General features: G+C 39.3%; 1 protein-coding gene across 1 annotated transcript in view; it reads left to right on the forward strand.

Annotated features, from left to right (window-relative positions):
* STK4 (serine/threonine kinase 4) overlaps positions 1 to 22241 on the forward strand; it is a 71783-nt gene that overhangs the window by 24613 nt on the left and 24929 nt on the right. Inside the window, exon 10 of the mRNA XM_026656819.2 lies at positions 10228 to 10385. Coding sequence (XP_026512604.1) covers positions 10228 to 10385 — 158 coding nt within the window. The remainder of the gene's footprint in view (positions 1 to 10227; positions 10386 to 22241) is intronic.

Here is a 22241-nt window from a genome sequence, read left to right on the forward strand (position 1 = left end):
ACCTATTTCCTGCTATTTGCTAGTATTCATAGTGCTGGTGGACACTACTGAAAATCTTGTCTTATCCACATCTTGCTTTTATTACTTGCCCATAGAATGGGTAGCACTTGAGATGAGGAAAACTGATACCTTGGATCTTTTAGAACTAAAGAGTAGAAGCATACCTGATGTGGCAGGTAAGATAACTATACTGCCTTCTTGGGCTATAATCGGATCTCATAAGTGAAGTAAGAACTGGCTTGGTCAGTACTTAAACCTGCCCTGTCTTTCTTAAAAGAGCCTGTCGCTGTTGCATGTAAGCACCAAACAAAACATACGATGGAACTGGAGGGTCCCAAGGGGTATCTTGTGTATGAGGTTTTTTTGTATACACATGAGTGAGGCTCTTTATTGTAGCATACAAATGCAGCAGCCTGGCATTAGCAGCTCTGATAGCACCATACCCTTTGTCATTTGGATATGATGTAAAATATGCCTCCGTTTGTGATCGTTAAAGATCCTCTGGCACTCCTCAGAGTAGGTGCATTAGCCTGTTTTAGCTAGATTCCAAATCCAATGATTACATGAATTCAGATGGAATTTCCAATTACATTTGAAATCTCTTCCTATTGCTAAGCTGGCAAATGATTGTACTCTGTTAAGAAGCCACCTTCCATCCTAGAGATGGCAGCATTTCATTAATGTGTGAAAGTGGTGTGTGTGTGTGTGTCTCTGAGTGTGTGCGCTCTGCAATTTTTTTTAGGTGAGAAGAGGCATCTGAACATGTTAGTCTTGGTAGTCTTGTGTTAAATGTACAAGATATTGATATTTTAACTTTAGCTAAAGTAAAACATTTAAGTGCCAACATTCAATAGACCTTTCATTAGTTAGAAGTCTAATTTTTCATGTAAAGTAATGACTTTTCTCTGTAAAAACAGTAATTTAAAATGCACAGCATAATTAAATGTGGGTGGCTTAGAAGGCATCCACTAGGTGTTACACTCTGTTATTGTTGCAAATGAATAACGCATTATTTATCTATACTTATGAGGCAGCTCTAAGTGGTTTAAGGACAGTCGGTATCTGAAGTTGTTTAGTTGCCTGGTATTGAAATGGATGATGTGGTTATTGCAGAAGTATGTCATTGACATTTTTCTGCTATTCTTCAGAAGATGACTTTCCATAACACTATCTCCGGTTCATGTATTAGGTTATTCAGCATCTTCAGTGGTATAGCTTTATATCTAAAATGAATTAGACCATTTAAAAGTAATTGGGACATAAAGCATTATTAGCAATATGTCCTCAGATACTATGATGAGCATTGTATAAATACCTAAATTGACTAAACACTTCCTTCCTCTTCTGTAGCATTACACTGCTGCTGTTGATGCCCGGTGAATATAAATGTCCACAAATGAGAACTTTCTTCCAGTACTGGGCATGTTTCCCTGTGCTAGTTATATTCTGTATTGCTTTTCACCTTCATCTTAGCAGTACTTCTGGTGAAGATGACTGCTTTTTGTTTACTTCCCATCTGTGCAACAGGAATATCATGTCATGTAGCTGTGAGTGCAGTCATGTAGACTAGCAGTGGGAGTACATATACTGCCATTTTGGTGCTGACAAGAAAGTGGTGTGTTTTTTAACAGTAGGGTAATGACGTCTTCTAAAACACATTGAGAATCTGAAGGCATTACCCAACAGATTACGTTTTTTAAAATGGGTTACAATTGGAGTCTGAGCTACACACTTATCCACTTTCAGTTCTTTGCATGCTGAATCTTGTACATGGCCTCACCATTAATAAAGCCGATACTACATGAACATAAATTCCATCCAGCATTCTGAAATTAGAAGCAGACGTATAGATGTTTAATGTTGCAATCTTAGAAGTATATGTTTGAGTGCCTTTATTGCTTTTACAGTACTGTGTAAGAAAGTATACTTGTGCTAGTGTACCTATGAATACAGTGGGCCATATACCACAACAGTATCTTGAAAGATGTAGAGGAAAGAGTTGAATCATTTATAATTCGACACAACTTTATCACAAAATAGTAAATCTCATCTGCCGGCTAGCTCTGACCTACCTGTCTCCTATAAGAATAATTAGGAGTTTATTTCCTGTGAGGACCAGAATAAACTGTGCAGGAAATGTCCTCCTCCTGAGAACAAATAGTTTCTCAAATAAAATTGAAAACCTTCTTTGATCAAAGAGTGCCACTTCTAAGTCGGAATTCTTCTTACCAGCCATTACTTATGCTATTGAGGCTCTTTCTCCCCAAAAAACAGCAAACAATGTGGTGTATGCATATCCGCTTCTGTCTTAAGCATTGGTAAGTTTTTATGGTAACAAACAAGTAGAGACATTAAAAAATGGAGCTGTTGACACATCTGTATTCTCATTCAGCTTTATACCAATCAGAATTCTTAGATTGTTGTGTGCGAGACACTGGATATGAGAGATTGCAACACATCCAAGTAAAGTTGCTTCTGGGTAAGGTTATGATATGAGCTAGGAATGAGTTATCCAATCAGAACTTGTCACTGTTTCCCCTTTTTCTGCTTTTGTCTCCAATGCCAATACCTTCATGTATTTAGTCCAATGACTAAAGCAAACAAGCTGAGAGAGAAGAATTCCCTGTCAGAAAATCCTGTGGTGATGGATGAGGAGGAAAACAGCCTCTGTCCCTTCATTTGCTTGTGGGCTAGTACAATATTGTCATAGTTCTTTATAAAACATAGTAAAAGAACATGTCAAAAAGGGTAGTCGTCAGTTTAACTAGCTTTCTTGCATCACAGAAAATGCACAGAGTCTTTTCTCATTTTATGGAAAGATTCCTCTATCACATGTAGACTTTTTATTCTTAATGACACATAAAATATTCTTTCTTTGAATGAATATAAGATACTCAATAGTTTACAAAATTAAATTAGTTTGGATGCTTTCAGTTAATTGTAATGGTCCTCTGTTGCTTTGCAGTGGTGGCAGGACCCACCAGGCATGGTTTAGATTTCATTTGGGATTGAGAAAAAGTTCCTCATAGTCGTGGGAAGACTTATCAGTGTAAATTTAAGGAGTTGTGAAATGCGTGCCTTGCGCTTCATGTGGGTGAATTCCAGTTCATGTTCCTAAAGGGTAGGAAATTAATTAATGGTGCAATACTTTTTGCTGTAGTTGAATAAATTTACCTCTTTCTGCTATGCTGTATGAAATGATGCAGTTCTGTTAATCTTTATTAGTTTCTGTACAAATTATCCTGAGTGGCTTTTAAACTTCAGGTATTGGGGGTAGCCGGGTTAGTCTGTATCCACAAAAACAAACCTTTAATTGTATGGGCCCTGTTAACACTGGTTCTCCATTTGTGAGATAACTCCCTTCTCTTCATGTGTCAGTATAATAATGCCTGCATCTGTAATTTTTACTCCATGCATCTGAAGAAGTGGGTTTTTTACCCATGAAAGCTTATGCCCAAATAAATCTGTTAGTCTTTAAGGTGCCACCAGACTCCTTGTTGTTTTAAACTTCCGTTATGGTTCTCTGAGGAAAAGCTTGATGCAAACAGAACTACAAATTCCATTTGAAATTTGCATATTTGGCATTTATTGTATGTAATCATTGGGCACTATATTGTTAAATGCTTAGCTTAGACCTTTGAGTTAAACTATAAAAGACAGCAATGGCTTTTCTGATTTTTAAAGTTAAAACTAACGTCACTTGATACATCCTTGAAAGTTTGATCAGGAGCTTTTCTATACAGGGACTCTGTATTCCTGGATGTGTAGCACCATGATCCTTATTTTGGGTTTCTGCATGCTACTACAAAACAAATAAGTTATTTCCAGAGTCCTTGGTGTACATGCTCCTCCTACATCCACCCTATACCCCATTGTCACAAATGCATGCACTCTCTGGAACTTAATTGTAGTCCGCTAGTAGCTTGTCTGGATACTGCAGCTTACTAGGACCATGAGCAAACTAAAGTCTAACGAAGTCAGTCAAGTTCTTTCCTAGTACTCTAGTATGTAATTGCAGAAAGTGAGCCCAGCTACTCAGATTTTGTCAAACTTTTTCTCATTCTCAGTGCATAGGCATATCAAATAGTTTGTTACAACAAGGCTAAGCCATGATGAAAGACAGAGTACAACAAAAATATTTTGCATTTACAATCTTTTATCCAAGGATTTCAAAGCACTTACCTGTGTGTAGTTGGTGGGAAAACTCCAAGATAATCCTATTTTGATAGGTTCCTCATATAGAAGTTTGTAGTCTAATTAATTAACCACTGGTGATATCATTTGTCACCAAAAAATACTGTCTGACTTAACAACAATTCATGTCCTGGCAGTTTATGCACGAGTGCAACGTTTGTGCATTTGGGCTTTCAGCACTTCATGGTAATGTTTAAAACGAAATAGCTAGTTTTTATCTTCAACATTTTTAATTGAAAACCTTTCTATTAAATTTAGAGGAAAGAACCAAATTTTTGTTTTGATAAACTTTAGTCTTCCTATCAGGAAAATATACACATGCTCAATATCTAACTTCTCTAATACAATATTGCTAACTTCATAAGCCAACATTTTATGGTTTTAGATAGAATTATGGTTCTGTATATGAACATGTTCATTAGCAAACTGGCAGGGCTGCAGGTTAAACATTTAATTTTAAAATTTTAATGTACTTGCAATGCAGTTTCCCCGGATCTGATTTGGAATGAGGAACATCTACATGCTTCAGGCATAGGTCTCTTTAAAACAGAACACAGATTTAAAGAACACGCAAGAGGTTATGTGGTCTTGAAGGAATGTGTGTACTTCTATCATAGCCAATAACAGCTCTGGAACTTGCTTTCGGTGATGGGGGGGGGAATAACTATAAAGAGGGGAAAATAGTAAAACAAGGATTTTTTTATTCTATTGCATTGGTTTCTATTTCCCATTTATTTTAGTAGGAGAGAAACATTCTTGTTATGTTCATAGTTTTACTACTCAGCAAACTTGCTTGAATAATAGGGTGGAATTTTCAAAAGCATTCTACCTTGTCCTATTTCTACTCCCATTGAAGTCTTTTGGTTTTGGAAAATCCCATCCATAAAGTCCAAATGCTATTAGAGTTTATTGGGCAATACTAATAAAGATTCAAAGCAGTGGCTATTTACCGGACACAAGGCTATATTTAACAGTAATTCTGAAATTAATGTTAATATGGAGTACTTGGTATAGCACTGCTTTGGAATTCACATCTTTGGGTGTGAGGGGAGGGACTTGCCATACATGCTTTGTGATCTTCCCTTCACCTGAGCAGCCATGGCAGTGACATTTCACTGTTCTGTTTTAACATCTGTCCCAAAATAGATTTTAAACATTAATATTTCTCAATTTTCAAAGAAATTATTATACCAACAGCACATTTGAGCGTTTTCTTTTTTTCAGAGTTCTTTTTGGGTAGGGATTCTGATCTTTATTCTTCATTTGGCACACTTTACAATAATGTGCTATGAGCACTTATGGTGCTAAATAAATATCCTAAACATGTAAGAGACTGGAAAGGCTCCAACAGAGCTTTTGTGTTCCATTTTGTAATTAATATGGCTCCTAAAATGACGACTATACATTTAAATGATGGAACATTAACAGATCCAGAGGAGCTATATTGATTCATCTCCATAAGAGGCTTTTTTTTAAAGGTCCTAAGTACATGCTTACATAAGAAGTTATTCCAGTCTGACATGCATAATGCCCACAGTATAACCAGTAGCGATTCTCTATCTCTCTCTGCACTTTTACTTCCGTTAAACATTAATATTTTGATACCACCCTGTAATTCTAGGAAATGTCTACTTGGCATAAATTGACAGACCCATCTGGTCTGGTGTCTTTCTCCAGCAGTGGCCAGTATCTGACACCTTCTTTACAGAGCCAGACTTAGTTTTTAGTTTCTTCTTTGGTTTCTATCAAAACCTTAAACGGAATTAAACAGGTGAACTTTGTATTAAATTAATAGCAGATGACCTTTCTGCAAAGCTGGTACTGATGTAAGTCAGGATTATAAAAATAAATCTAGCATGCCAGAATGACATTGATTTGGTGTATTGTCTTTCCTTCTCAAGGAGCATTTCTGTCAATCTTGCTAAATAAGCAACCTGACTCTGAAATTCTAGTAGCAATTAAAACTTATAAAAATCCCCAGAGCTGTGCTAGATTTGTCATTTTACAGTCTTTTTCCATTCATCATTTCCTTGTCAATTAGTAAATCTACATCTCAATCAGTTTAATAAATTATTCCAGTAAATCAATATTTAAGGTTAAAAAATATATCCTGTACAAATGTACTTAATTGGTGGCCATTATAGGCTGAAGGTTGTGTTCCTCAAAGGACAAAGCTGACTTCATGGCTACTGGTGTCCGGTATAATGTGGATGAGAAGTACAGTCCATGTTTTCTTTTAACTATTGTAGAGTTATCAAAATTTAACCCAGAAGCTGCTTGTAGTCATTTGCCTTTTATTTGTATCCTTATGTTGCTCTTCTGTGTGGAAAGAAAATTTAGTTGACTAAACATTAGAAATTTGTAATTTGGTTTCACTGAAGTTACCAAAGGACCCTTCCATGACTGAATTAACTAGTGATGTGATTGACTGCACCTACCCACGGATGTTACTGTGAGCAACAGTTAGTTGATGAAGAATAAAATTTTACTGTTCTGGGAAGAGGGGGAGGGTTTTTTTTTTTTTTTTTAAAGGTTACTTTCTGAATTAATCCCTGCAGCACAGCAACTACATCTAAGCAAAATTATCTTTCAGTAAGTATACAAGCTCATGAAAATCAAGTAGTACTCTATGTGAAGGAGCATTTAAAAATGACTTTTTCAAACCACTCAGCACTAATTTGACTGTTCATTATAATATAGATTTTTAAAAAGAGATCCAGATTACCCAGTATAGTGTGTGTATGTATATACACAGATGAGTTCATGCTGCTGCCTCTTCTTTCCTGACACTTCCCTTACTCGGGGTTGGCGACTCTTGTAGCCGCCTTCTAGGCTGTCATGCAGATTGGTCTCTCTGGAGTCCACTGATATCCGGTCTGTGTACAGAGTCTTTGGTCTCCCCATTAGCCATCTTTCGTCAAGAGCCATCCTACTGATATAACTCTTGGGTCTCCGCTGGATATGCCCATACTAGTGTAGCATACAACCTCCTTCAACTTGTCCTCAATTGGAATTACTCACATTAGGCCCCTTAAACCTCATTTCGATTACTGTCCTGGACTGTCCAACATGAGTTCATGCCTATTCTACAAACTTCTACCGCATAAAACATTCCTCTATATTCATTGACTATAACATTTATAATGTGCCTCTTGCTTCTAACAGTATCTCGCAGTTGCATAGAATGAGTATGCATAGAGTATCTTCACTCTCTAAATAAATGTTTTGTCACCGCAGTGGTAATTAGATTTCTATACTACTTCAGTAATTTATCCCCAATAGCACAGTATTTCTTAACTTTGCAAAAACGTTTCCAGACTCTGACCTTCATGCAGTCTGTCTGAAGGTGGCTTTGTTGATCTCATTCTGTACAATGAGGCTTTTAAAAAATGGAAACTATTGCCAGCAGTAGAATAAAATAATTTGTCTTAACATCTGTTGTTATGATGCAGATGTGTAAGCATTTATTTTCATCCTTCAGCTGTTTGCTGGCTCAGGAAAGACTACAAGATATCCGATGCAGTGATGCCTAGAGTTCTAATGATATTTTCATACTATTTGTTCAGCCACCCCTTTGTCTCTTTCAGTATCTGAAGCCAAGGATCATGCTAAAATATCTTATTGCTTTATGGAAGTTCACTTTACTCTATATTTAACACTTCTGTAAACACACAAGATGTCCTTGAAATATCAAGTTGGTACAAGAATTCAAACCATTATATCTATTAATAATCAGATAAAATCTGGAAATGAAGTTCTACAATATAATATGTTAGTTTTACTTTAAAGAATAATATCCTGTGACTAAACATGTATGGATTTCCAGATATCAAAAATAAAGCACCAATTAATAGCATACAGTCTCTTGGAAAATTTAGACAAGCTTATGTCTGCATATCTCCTAAATGTGAAACTCTTTGCCAGAGATTGTCTGATGGACATCTGGCAAATCACTTAAGAGACTATTTTATGTATTTTAAGCCCCATTTTTTATTAGTTTTGGCAATTATACTTTATTCACTTGTATGGCACTTGATGGTGTACCCTTAACTACTCAGTCTAGACCTGGCTTATGTTTGGCTAATTTTGGTGCCATTTATACTGGCACTTGACCTGGGGTAACTGTTGTGGGAAAGTGAATTTATGAGTTGCTGGCTTTTATGGATATGAGAGACTTGACCTCTGTAATGGCTAAAAATGTATTTAGACATGATAGATTTATTGCACTGTGTAGAAAACTGTGTTTTTATCACAATGAAATAACATTACCTTTTGAAAACTGTATTCAAAATAGGTTAGTTGACCTGCTCTTACAGAACTAAATCATATGTAATGTGCACAAAAACCATATGCAGCAATTTATCATAAATGAAAGCAATATTGCATTTAGCTGTGAGTAATCTTTGTAAATACAGTTTTTCATGATCCTAAGATGTAGCTTGCTGCAACAATACATCTTCTGTACAAGCATATTTTTATTCTTATGCTGAGACTCTATACGAAGTATTATCTGCATTATGTCCAGCATGACAAGCTAGATTTAAATTTGAATACACATTAGACAACATCTGAAACTGCACCAATTGCACTAGCAGGTAAGTCTTAAATTTGACAGTGATATCCTTTCATATTGTCAAGAATCCACATTGAAACTTTCAATATTTTGTTACTTCTAACAGTTCTTATATGGTCTGGATTTTTTTTTTCCTGAGGTGCTTTGAGGCTACAGTCTGTTCACTTTGTCTCTTTTCCCCTGATCCATAACCCCCATATGGCATCCTAATGATCCTTCAACTGAGGAAGGCTGGGCTCCTCCTAGATCCCATCTCATCTATACCTCAAATATCATCTGTGTTTCAAACCGCATCAGTGTCCTAATTGAATGTATGGCCACACACTTCCACTTTTGACATAAGATGAACAGGTGTGATGGGGATTGGTTGGGTAAATTCATGCTTAAATGTACACGGATCTAGGGGTGCTGTAACAATTTTTATAGTGGGGGTGCTGATGATGGAAACCATGTATTTGGTGGTGTTAATACTTTAAGCCAAGGGGTACGGCAGTACCTCTAGTTCCAGCACCACTGCACAGCTCACATTAAACCACAATCCAAATGTAATTGTGGCTGAAGGAAGGCAGGGCATGTTACCGTCCTTATTTCTAATCCAATCTAACGAAACAGCCCATCTGGTCTTTTCCTTGGCAAAACTGGACTCCTACTGCATCATGTCCTCCATAAGTCCACAGTGTTCTCCCTGCCTTTCCTTTTACTTAGATTCTGATTCCTCTAAAGAATGTGTAATGGAACTGAGAGGGTCTTAGTAATGGAGAGTTTGAGGTGCATGGCATGTACCCAGTTTTTCAGTTCCTTGGGTGACAGGAATGCCTTCATTTTTTGTACAGTGCCTTGCACATTATCAACACTTAACAAGTAAGGACAGGGTATGTAACCTTTATACAAAGGAACTTACAGGGGCTTTCTTGGAGTGTGATGGCAGCTGGCCTTCTGTACTGTTACTGTCAAATGGAAAATGTAGCATGTTCTCACTTGTAAAACAAATTTTGGTTCTGGTCTCATTAGTTGTTGAACTTTAATTTATATCCTTTTTTCATATTTTGTAATTAATAAATAAGCTGGCATCCAGCTGGCTGAAGTCTGTATGCGGCTTCTAGTACATATGGCTCAGTCACTTAGCAGTTTGGTCTGATGGACTCAGCACAGGTCTAACAATCAGAACCTCTGGACTTCTAATTCTGGCTCTGATGCAACTTGCTTTGTGGTCTCTTAACCTCTCTTACAGATGGGGAAACAGAGGCAAATAGGGATAATACTTCTCTCACAGTAATGGCGTGAGGATTAGCTTTTTGTCTAGTGCTTTCCAAATAGATAGTACTTTGTCAGCACCAAGTATTATTATTATTAGTGATCTAATTGCTTGAGACAGATTCTGTTTGGTGTAATATAAAATGCTCTAGTTTCCGATTTTTACAGAAGTGACCATTGTTTTACCATTTTTTAAATATTTCCAGGGAGGGATGAAACGATGCAGCCAGCCAAACCATCATTCCTGGAATATTTTGAACAAAAAGAAAAGGAGAATCAGATCAATAGCTTTGGGAAGAATGCATCTGGCCAGACAAAAAATTCCTCTGATTGGAAGGTACCACAGGATGGAGACTACGAATGTGTAAGTATATACTCTGAAATGTATTATGGCCATTTTAAAGGTTTTCTGTTAATCTTACTATAATAGCTTTCTTATTTGGACAAAGTACAGTAGAACCTCAAAGACAAACATCAGAGTTACAGACATACTGGTCAACTGGCCACCCTGTGGAACCGGAAGTAATCCTGCAGCAGCAGTGGGGGGGAGGGGGGACGGAGACGGACACACCCACACCCCCTTCACTGCCTCGGGGCTTTAGTCCTTAGGCTTTGGGCGAGGTTTGAGGCTGCAGGGGGAGGGGGGTCAGGGCTCCAGGCAGGGAGTGGTGGTCAGGGCTTCTGATTCTTGGGAGCACCGGGGATTGGGGCTTCAGCCCTGCGACTCCTTTCCTGGCTTCAGATCTGCAGGGGCCGTAGGGGCTTAGGGCTTAACTATGAGGGGAGCGCCGGTTTCAGCCCAATCATGCAACCTCTTCCCCCCCCCCCCCCCCCCGTCTGAAACTAGGAGCAGAGCTGCAGGGCTGAAGCCCTGAGTCCCAGCACTCCCCCAAGGTCTAAAGCCCTGAGCCCTAGTGCTTCCAAGAGGCAGAAGCTCTCACCCACCCCCAATCTGGAGCTCTGATTACCCTCCACACCACCCTGCAGCTGCCTATGCATCAAAGAGCACTCCAGCCACAGGATTCCAGTCCCTTTTCTTCAAGGACTTCAAAATAACAGAAAATATATCAAATGTGTCCTTTTCCACTTGACCAAGGGTTATCTTCGGGAGCCTATCTACTCTCTACAGGATTACACTCTGTAGGCCATCTGCCTGGGAGTCAGGGCGAGCCTGTCTGTTCCCTTTTCCTTCCTAGCCTGTTCTTTGCAGATTATGCTCTGCAGGCCATCTGCCTGAGAGTTTTATATAAAATGGGCTCTTCTCCTGAACTGTGGACTACCGCAGGAGCCTTCCTACTCCCTGCAGCTCTCCAGCTAACCTGAGTTACTTGTTGATTTTTATGAGGACCAGGTGATCTTCAAGCTGTCACCTGAATCCTGGCCTCACAGCCTCAGCTGGGCGGTGGCTAATTAGTCACAGGTAGGGTTAGGCTCAACTCCTTTTAAGAGTCATCCACCCTCTGACATAATATAACTCTCTCCCTCTTACTTTAAGGGGTGCAGCATAACTTCCCTCCTTCATGTGTGCATGCTGTCATTGAATGGGTGTTCATATTGCCCAACGATGTGAGGCTAGACACTTTAGCTTAGTAAGGGATACACATTCCTTTTGAAAAGAGTTGTGGAGGAAAAATTGCTTTCTTCTGTTTTAATTCTAATAGGTTGATACCAAAATCCATCTAAAAATTTCATATAAACATTTTGGGACTTTATTGAAAACTGTGAAGACACCAATTTATTACCATAGAATGGGGTGTCCTCTTATGGATCAGTGCACATCTAGTTCAATGGCAGTGTGCACACAGTGAGGGAAGTGTGCAGGGTAGAAGGCACAAGGTAAAGGGGAAAGTTGTGTGACATAAGAACGACCATACTGCGTCAGACCAATGGTCCAGCTAGCCCGATATCCTGTCTTCTGACAGTGGCCAATGCCAGGTGCTTCAGAGGGAATGAACAGAACAGGTAATCATCACCTGTCGCCCATTCCCAGCTTCTGGCAAACAGAGGCTCAGAACATTGTAGCTTACAGAGAAGAAATATTTTTAGACCTGTGATGAGTAGCTGTTTTGACTCAGTTATATGACCTTCTTTACTGCCTTCTGTTATTACTCAAGTATTGCTGTTTACATAGATTACCAGTTTGGTGAAAACACAAAAAGGAAGCCTTTTGAAAGCAATAAATCAAACATTATTTAAATGTGCTTGGGTCACCCTCATACATTAATTTGTAAAAATCTCACTTCCAAGCAGTGTACACTTCCTTAGCTCTGTTTTCCTGCCGTGCATGACTATGCCAGTCTTGCCTTTTAATTCTATAATTGAGCTGACTCTCCAGTTAATTTTCTTTTATGTAGGATAAGTATTTGAAAGCAACAAACGTTAATGTTTAATAGACACAAGGGTATTCCCTGCAGCCCTTAAATGAGGGTTATTAACAGTAACATGTTATGTAATCCAATCAAAGACCTAATGCTGAATACCTCTCCTGTTTGGTTTAAAAAAAAAATGGAATAGACTAACCTAATGATGGGCTTTAGGCAAAACTCGTCTGTTAAACTGCTTAGTAATTGAATGCCCCAATGTCATAAACTGCTTGAAGTAAGAGTACTTTCACTAGCAATATCAAGCACATTCAACCTAGACTGAACCCAGCACTGGATTAATTCTGCTTTGTCAGAGGGGGTGGACAGGAGCATGCTTTTTATCTCAACTTCTATGGTTCCAAGTAGAGACCAGATCAGTCAGCTTGGAGATAAATATTGGTTTCTCTGAGCCTCAAGAAATGTGATTTGAAATACTGTTTGGTTTGTTAGCACAGTTTAGTTTAACATTTCTCTCACCGTAAGTCCTATATGCTTTCTCCCTCATAGCTTCTATAAACTGGAGACTCCTGGTTTACAAGCAAGCAACATTTAATTACAAAAGATATTTTCCCCCTTTCCCTTGTGGAAAAACATTTGACCTTTTCCTGGTTAGAACTGTTCCTGTGAAGCCTCTGGAGCAGGCAAATATGAAGTTATTTATACACCACGGCAATGTGATGTTGGATTAGGGTTCCATTATTTTCATCCAGGCTTCCTTTTACTTGTTAAGTGTTGATAATGTGCAAGGCACTGTAAAAAAAAAAAAAAATGAAGGCATTCCTGTCACCCAAGGAACTGAAAAACTGGGGGAAGGAGGGAAAACTTGCTTTAAAAAGGCTGTGAACTCCAGTCACCAAAATGTGTTGTCAACCACTCTACCTGTGCCGTGGCAGTGGTCTGGGATATCCTAAAGCATCTGTATTTCTAGCCTTGTAATTTTTAAGTGTCCGTCACTACTTCCATAGTCATTGCATGCTGGTGCTAATGTTTATCCTTGTACGTTTCAATGAATGTCCTTTCAAGACAAAAAAAAAAAAAAAATTTTTTTAATTTTTTTTTCTTTTTTAAAAACCAAAATAACTTTTTTCTTTACTTTGGTTTAAAGAGTGTTTGGGTTTTTGTTGTTGTTTTTTTTACTCTAAGTAGACCAATGTTTTCATCTCATTTGTGACTGAAGTGGGAGACGTTTGAAGAGATTAAAATGAAGTTAGAATGGCAACTATCTGACCAAATCTACCACAATGGGCACTTTGATAGAATCTTCTATGACTATTCAGTTTATATTGTAGATCTACTGGGAGTTGTTTCATAGATTCTAAGGCCAGGAGGGACCATTGGCATCATTGTCTGACCTCCTGCGTATGACAGGCCGCAGAACGTCCCCAAAATAATTCCTAGACTGTAGAGCATATCTTTGAGGAAAACATCCAATCTTGATTTAAAAATTGCAGGTGATTGGGAATCTACCACAACCCTTCATAATTCACCATTGGAACAATTTACTCTCCTTGTTAAAAACATATGCTTTATTTCCAGTCGGAATTTGTCTAGCTTCAACTTCCAGCAATTGGATCGTGGCTAGATTGAAGAGCCCATTATTAAATATTTGTTCCTCGTGTAGGTACTTATAGACTGTAATCAAGTCACCCTATAACCTTCTCTTTGTTAAACTAAATAGATTGAGTGCCTATAAGCAGGGCCGGCTCCAGGGTTTTCGCTGCCCTAAGCAGCGGGGGGGGGAAGCTGCGATCGGCGGCAGCTCCACCGCGCCGCTTTCTTCTTTGGCGGCAATTCGGCAGCAGGTCCTTCCCTCTGAGAGGGACCCGCCTCCGAATTGCCGCCAAAGAGCCCGACATGCCACCCCTTCCCCTTGGCCGCCCCAAGCACCTGCTTGCTGGACTGGTGCCTGGAGCCGGCCCTGCCTATAAGGCTTGCTTTCTAATCCTTTAATCCTTCTCGTGTCTCTTCTCTGAACCCACTCTAGTTTATCAACATCCTTCTTGATTTGTTGGCACAGAACTGGACACAGTATTCCAGTAGTGGTTGCACCCGTGCCAAATATGAGTTAAAATAAACTTTCTACTCTTAATCGAGATTCCCCTGTTCACGCGTCCTAGGGTTGCATTAGCTCTTTTAGTCACAGTATCACAATGGGAGCTCATGTTCAGTTGATAATCCTCCATGATAGCCAAATCTTTTCCAGAGTGTCTGCTTCCCGGGATGGAGTCCCCCATTCTGTAAGAATTTCCTGTATTCTTCGTTCCTAACCATATTAAAATGCATATTGTTTGCTTGCTCCTAGTTTATCAGGTGATTCGGATCACTCTGAATCAATGACCTGTCCTCTTCATTATTTACCACTCCTCCAGTTTTTGTTTACCAAGTCAAATGCCTTACAGAAGTCTAAGTATATTACATTAACATTATTACCTTTATCATCCAAACTTGTAATCATAAAAAAAAAAATCAGTTTAGTTTGACGGGATCTATTTGTTGATTTGCATTTATTACATTATCCTCCTTTAGTTCTTTATTAAGTGAGTCCTGTATCAGCTGCTCCATTGTCTTGTCCGGTATTAGTGTCAGTCTGACAGGCCTATAATTACCCAGGTCATCCTGTTTACCCTTTTTTTAAAATTGGGACAACATTAGCTTTCTTCCAGTCTTCTGGAACTTCCCCAGTGCTCCAAGACTTACTGAAAATATACATTAACAGTCCAGTGAACTCCTCAGCCAGCTCTTTTAAAACTCTTGCATCCAAGAGTTATCTGGACCTGCTGATTTAAAAAAATCTAACTTTTAAATCACTGAAAACCTGTCTTTTTATGTTAACCCAATAATGAATTCCTGATCCATGCTTTCTTGGCATCATTACAATACTGAAAGCTGTTCCAGATTCCATGGGAAAGTGGTGAGAATGAGATGGGAATAACTTCCCCCACACACACTTTTTTTAGTTAATCTGCATCCTTTTGCTGTAATGTGATTTTCTGTCTAATTCTAAATGTCTCTATATAGCAATGCTGAGCTTTTGCTTAAGATAATATATTACTACTTTGTCTCACTAATCAAAAAGTTGGCCACAAATTCTAGGTAATTTCTTGGAAGTGAGTCAAATTTCACCAATACTTAGTGTTGGACACTATTGCAAAAGCATTTGGATATCATCTTATGTTTCCCTACAGGCACCTGTAGCTATGTCACTTCTACTACAAAAAGTTAGGATAGAAGCAGATTGTCTCAGTACTTACGCAGGTAATTGTATCTCTCAGAATGTATTTATTAGCACTAGGGTCAACCCCTGATGCCTTAAAGTCTCAAATAAGCATTTTGGGTTTGTTTTGAAGCCACCTGCACAATATCTGTGCTTTTGGAGGCCTGTTAGGGGTGCTTCTCTTAAGAATTATGTTAGTTGCCCAGCTGTATTTAGCTATTTATGCTGCTTCTGATTTCCAGAGCTGCCAGTGAATACCTGACAGAAATCCAGTTGATGAAAATGGGTATGCTTTTTTGTTCAAGGGATCCCAGGAGAGCTTTACTCATTGCCTGTTAGCCCTCATTAAAATCCTCTAAATTCTCTTAAACTAGCAGGAATTCCTGTATTGGCAAGTTTTAGCTCTGTGGCGGGGCAAGGAGACAGCCATTTAGAAACAAAATTCATGGCTCTTCCTTTCAAATAATCCACCTTCTTTGGGAACAGTCTGATTTTGGTTCATGCCTAGGTATTGGTGAATAAGCCCTTTCCCTTCCCTGCAATTACTGAAAGCCAATGTCTGCCTGTCATATTCCATGCTCCATCCCTTGAGCCTAATGATGAGTGTCTTCCTTGATAATCTCCAAGTTTTCCTGTAAAGTGTGTGTGTGTGTGTGTGTGTGTGAGATTCCTTTCATAAACCAAGTCAGTTATAAAACTGCTGTAGATCACTCTGGAGCTTAAATGCATGGTGCGAGGCAGCAGAGATGACTTTTAATAATCCTCCCTTTGGCCTCCTGTAGAGATGTTTGTGTAAGGACAGTAAGAAGCTGCTACTGTACACAGCGTTTGCTCACACTAGGGATGTAAAATGTTAACCGGTTAACCAAAGTTAACTGTTAACCCCAGCAGCCCCACATCGGGCCAGTCCCCAGCCACGGCCGTGCCAACAAGGCCACACCGTGCCGGTTGGCCAGATCCTGGCCATGCTGCGCCTAGCCGGGTGGACAGACACCAGCCCCGGCTGTGCCACACCGAGTCAGGCAGCTGGCCGCGCGCCAACTGGACCCCAGCTACCTCAGGTAACGGTTAACCAGTTAAATGAAATAATTTTAATCGTTTAACAGGTTAACTTTTTTAACCGATATTTACATCCCTAGCTCACACGTTCACTGTACTCAGTTTTGCATTAGACAGACACAACTTTTAGCCACGTAGCACTCCTATGGAGAAAATATTGTTCTCCATAGTAAATGTTCTCTATCTAGTTCCATCTGAGAAGTGTTTTGCAATTAGCTGCTAATAAAACTCCTACTATGTCTCAGTCATAGAAGATAAGAATTAATTTTTGCCTGTTTAATTGTTGGACTCAGCAAGTCAGCATAGATTCTATCTCCTCTCTACTTCAGGCTGTCATGTTTCATTTCTGTATGTCTCTTGGGGGGTTTATGCATCGCAATTATTAGGACTCTTCAGAAGTTCTAGAAGTAACATGAGAAGACACTAATCACCATTGAGGTGGAAAAATTCCAAGATACAGCTTGACTTCCACATGGCTGACAAAGGGTCAGACCCTCCTTCTAGCCTGCTTTGGCTAGATGGTTATTTTGTATTCCAATAGCACCTACAGGCCCTAACGAAAATCAGGGCCCCGCTGTGCTAGATACTGTACAAACACAAAATAAGCAACAGTCCCTGCCTCAGAGTTCACAGTCTAAATAGATGAGATAAAGGGTGGGAGGAGAAATGGAGGCACAGAGGTGAAGAGACATGCCCAAAATCACACAGCAAGTCAGTGATAGAGCTGGAATTTGCTTCCATGTCTCTGAGCCCCAGCAAAGTGCTCAGTTCTTTAGCCCATGTTTCCTCTTTGCTTTTGTCAGGCTGACCCCGGGGATTGTAACTTGGACCAGAAAGCTGCATAAATTGAAAGATTCACAAAAAAATACAGATGAGTGAGCCTTAGAAAGACACATTCATGTACTGGATTTTCATTTGTTCAGATAATTCACAAAGTGATGAAGGAAAAACTGGCAAACCGTTGAAGGAAAAATTACTGTAAAATATATTTGCTTTAACTAATTTAACAAATGTACCCACATCTGTTGTCTCTTAAAAATTCCCTGCAATGCATTGGAAATGCAGTTGGTATCAGTACTGTAATTAACAGATGTATCCTGAAAGCAATTAATGGTGCCATCTCGGTTTCCTCATTTAAATTACTTTAAAGGGTGCATATTTAGACAAGACTATTTCCACAGGGCAATATTAACAATCTTCTGTTAGTTTTAGAAGCCATCATCTCCATTTAGGTGTACCTGATAGAAGTTGTTGTAATTGTGCACATGTCTGTAAGCTAGTTCTGGTCCAGAGCTTTTAATGGCCATTGTCCAGGTCAGTTCCCTTCTGCAATATAATGTAACCCAAAGTGAGCCCTTTTTCTTTCTTGAATAGGAATGTAACACTTTTTTTCTGAGCTGTTATACTGAGAATATCTCAACATGTTTTAAAAACAAAGCATTTCCCCCGCTCCCCCTGGCTGTCAGTATCCCTTTATAGCAGTGTAGTCTTAGATCTGTTGTATTTAGTATCTCCCTAATTTCTGGTATCTTTAAGTCAAAACAAACATAAAAGAACAGTTGTAATTTTACTAGCAGGGAAGAAGAGAAGGAAAAGCATTTTAAAGATTAGTAGTAACTTCCCCCTGCAGAATTGTTGATGAAATGCCACTGTGGATTCCCCTCCCCTTTGTCTAGACATATTAATTTTGATTCTATGATATACCGAGCTCTGAACTTAACTCTTACTGAAACATCTGCAAATAATATTGTGAATGGAGAAGAAAAGTTTCTTGTTTTCAGAACAAGCTAAATCAGTATACTGTATTTTAGTTCTGGTGAAACTGAGAGCATCTGCAGGCTGGAATCCTCTAGTTATTTAGGTTAGTTACATCCTGGGCAGTGTAAGGTCCAGCCACATTGGCTCATTAGTGTATGGGGTGAGGGGTGAATTGAGGCCCCATAGCCCATTCAGTCCTGGTCTCTCCACAAAAGCTACTGTTAGTATCCTAACATAGTGGCATGTCACTCACAACCCAGTGCAGTTTCTTCTGCAGTGATAGAATGATAAATTTCAAGTTTTAAGAGTATTTTTATTAATTAAAACTTCAAGCTGTATTACATATTCCTTTCTGATGCACTGGCAACTTCATGGCTTGCAGAAGAAGGTTAATGATCTGCTGGTTGTATAGTGAAACCATCCATTTATTTCACTGAAAATGATATATAAGAGGACCTGTTAGAGGCCAAGTGATTTATTGCTTATCGATCATTGTAAACATACTCTTCTTTACAATGACCAGAGTGTCTGATGCATTATAGTCCTTCGTGCAGGTGTAATTTGTCTTATGAACACATTGGTGTCTACCAATACCTGGTACATTCAGTTTGCTTTCTGTCTTTCTGAACACTGATGTTGGATGGCATTTATTAGCAACTTCTTGTTGACGCTTATGGCTTTCCTGCCTTTTGCCTGACTTTGTGGAAGTTGAGCTAATCAAAGGCGTGGGAATATAGGAAAGAAGGAAGGTGGGGTTTTTGTACACTTTGACACCCCGAGGACGGTAGCAGGCTAGATAACTGGCTCCGCTTCATTACTTAGGGTTTGTCTTCACATACAGTGGTGCTGCTCTAGTGCTTTAGTGAAGACACTACTACACCGATAGAAGTAAGGCGTAGTTAATCCACTTCCCTGAGAGTGCGTAGCTGTGTTGATGGGAGAAGCTCTCCCGTTGACATGGTGCTGTTTATATGGGAGGTTAGATTGGTGTAACTACATCACTTGGTGTGGATTTTTCACATCCCTGAGCAATGTAGTTATACTGATATAGGTCTGTAGTGTAGACCTGGCCTTAGGAGATCTGAAGAGCCATCTCAAATGGTGAAAAACCACACCAAGGATGCATTTGTAGAGCTGATTGTACAGACAAGGTTTTTTAATTACATTGTTATATGGAGTTTCTGCTATAGCAATCTAGGGACACACTCTGACATTGTGTGAGATGTTTTTGAGCTTGTTTACCACTTAAGTTTTCTGCCTCTGATATGGCTCTCTGAGTTTTAATTCACTTGTGTTTATGAAATTGCTTGGAAAATAGAAGTCAAGGTTCCAGAGACAGAAAAATACAGAAGGCCCCAAAGAAGTCTTATTTTGTTGGTTCTTCCCCATGACATGGCTTGAATGGATATTCTGGGCTGATGGCTGAAGTATCAAAATCCAATTTGGTGGTAGGGGAACAAAAAATCCATCTTGCGCTTTTACAGGTCTTTTATATGTCTTTTAGTATTCTTAAATTAAATTGAATTGTGAAAAGCATATGTGTTAAAATAACATTCTCTGATGTTTTTAAATGTACTTTTTCTGACCCAGAACCTTATGCAATGAATTAAGGTTGTTTGTCTCAAGAATTCACTTGAATATCTACAGTTTTTTGAATAGGGCAAAAGGAAGCTTCCATTAAAACACAGCTTTCTTCAACTGCACTGAATGTTTCATGACTAGACCAAATGCTTTCAGTGAATCTAGAGGGATTTCTCTGTCCAAAAATTTCTCTTCTCCATCTATCATATACTCCCCTTTCCCACTGGCAGTGGCTGGAATAGAAAATACAGCTTAGGCTCTAACTTTTAAAATCATACTTTGATCATAAAATGAATTTATGTGGCAAGGTATTCATTGTTTTAACTAGTCATGTCTGGAAACAGTGATGGATATTTCTATCTAGATTATGCATTACTTCGGCCCTATTCATAGCTGGAAAAAATAGACCTACAGATTATACTGTATTGAATCCATAATGCAAAAGCTGCTTTTGATGGGAAAACACTAGTGCTACAACCTTTCTTAGAAGGAGAGGATTTAAGTTTAAAAAAAAAAAAAAAAAAAAATCTTGTTTCTTAAGACTGCAGAGGCAGGAAGGAACTGTCATTAATTCCCAAGATTGAAATTCTACCCCTCTGATGGGTCCCTGCTAATTGAAGGAGACCTTTCAGTAAAGCATACTATCTAGATCAGGGGTTCTCAAACTTATTGCACTGCGACCCCCTTCTGACAAGAAAAATTACTATACGACCCCAGGAGGGGGGACTGAAGCCTGAGCCTGCCTGAGTCCTGACGCCCTGGGTGGGGGGGAGGGCAAAGCCCAAGGGATTCAGCCCCAGGTAGGAGTCCTGTAACCTGAGCCCTGCCACCCAGAGCTAAAGCCCCAGGGCTTTGGCCCCGGGCGATGGAACTTTGGCCCCAACAAGTCGAATGCCAGCCCTGGCGACCTCATTAAAACGGAGTTGCAATCTACTTTAGGGTCTTGACCCACAGTTTGATAACCGCTGATCTAGATGTAATCTTCAGTGTGAAAGTTTGATTATAAAATGAGACTTCTTTCTATTGAGGCACTGTTTTATTCATTGGTTTTAAATGTCACGTCTTGGCTCATAAAATTAGCCATTTCCATTTACCTGCCCAGCCCTTCTTATCCAGCAATCCCTGCTCATTGCATACGATTCTTTTAAGCAAGTGCTGCTGCTACCTTTCTGGCATATTTGTCACATCCTTTCCAGCAGTAGTTTTAATCAGTGATGCTTTTATTAAAAGTTGAATATCTTGTCATCTATTAATCAAATGCTCTCCTATTAAAAATGAGCTTTGGCGTAAGAACATAAAAATGACCATATGGGGTCAGACCAATGGTCCATCTAGCCCAGTATCCTGTCTTCCAACAGTGGCCAGTGCCGAATGCTTCAGAGGCAATGAACAGAACTGGGCAAATATCATGTGATCCGTTACCCTGATTGCCAGAAGCTAGGACTGGATATGTCTACACTGCAATTAGACATCTGCAGCTAGGGGCTCGGGCTAAGAGGCTGTTTAATTGCTGTGTAGATAACCAGACTCTGGCTGCAGCCCAAACTCTGGGACCCTCCCACCTCATTGGGTCTTAGAGCCTGGGCTCCAGCCTGAGCCCAGATGTCTACACTGCAATTAAACAGCCCCTTAGACCGAGCCCCACAAGCCAGAGTTAGCTGGCATGGGCCAGCTGTGGGATTTTAATTGCACTGTAGACATACCCTCAGAGGCTTAGGGACACCCAGAGCATGGGGTTACCAATTGATGCTTTCATATGAGCAATAATGGCCAATACAAAGTGCTGTACATGTGAACAGTTCTGAATCTCCATCACAAATCTATCAGTTCGTTACAATATGTGAAAACTCAGTAGTGTTACCAGATTGATTCTGCAATAGTTTGCATCTACTGTCTGCTCTAATTCAATCCTTTGTTGATATCTTCTGCTCCTGCCTATTCAAGAGATTCCTAACTCCATTATTGCTTATAATCAATGTCTTGTTTGTTTGCCAAATGTGACCAAAGTTTCAAGGCCATTTGTACTGGGAAGGTCATCTTGAACCTGCATTGGAAACCGCATAAACAAATTCATGGTTGCTCCAAATTGCTGATCTGATTTACAGCTAGCTCCTTGTGTGTAGGCTTCATAAAAAAAAAAAATTGAGCTCTGAATTCCATTTTAACACAAAATAGGGACACATCACCTTTTGGATTGAAAACCTTATGGTGGCAACATTTGAAATGGAAAAAGTCAAGTAGTTCA

Source organism: Terrapene carolina, unplaced genomic scaffold (assembly GCF_002925995.2).
Source record: "Terrapene carolina triunguis isolate 2854851 unplaced genomic scaffold, T_m_triunguis-2.0 Scaffold233, whole genome shotgun sequence".
Lineage (NCBI taxonomy): Eukaryota > Metazoa > Chordata > Testudines > Emydidae > Terrapene > Terrapene triunguis.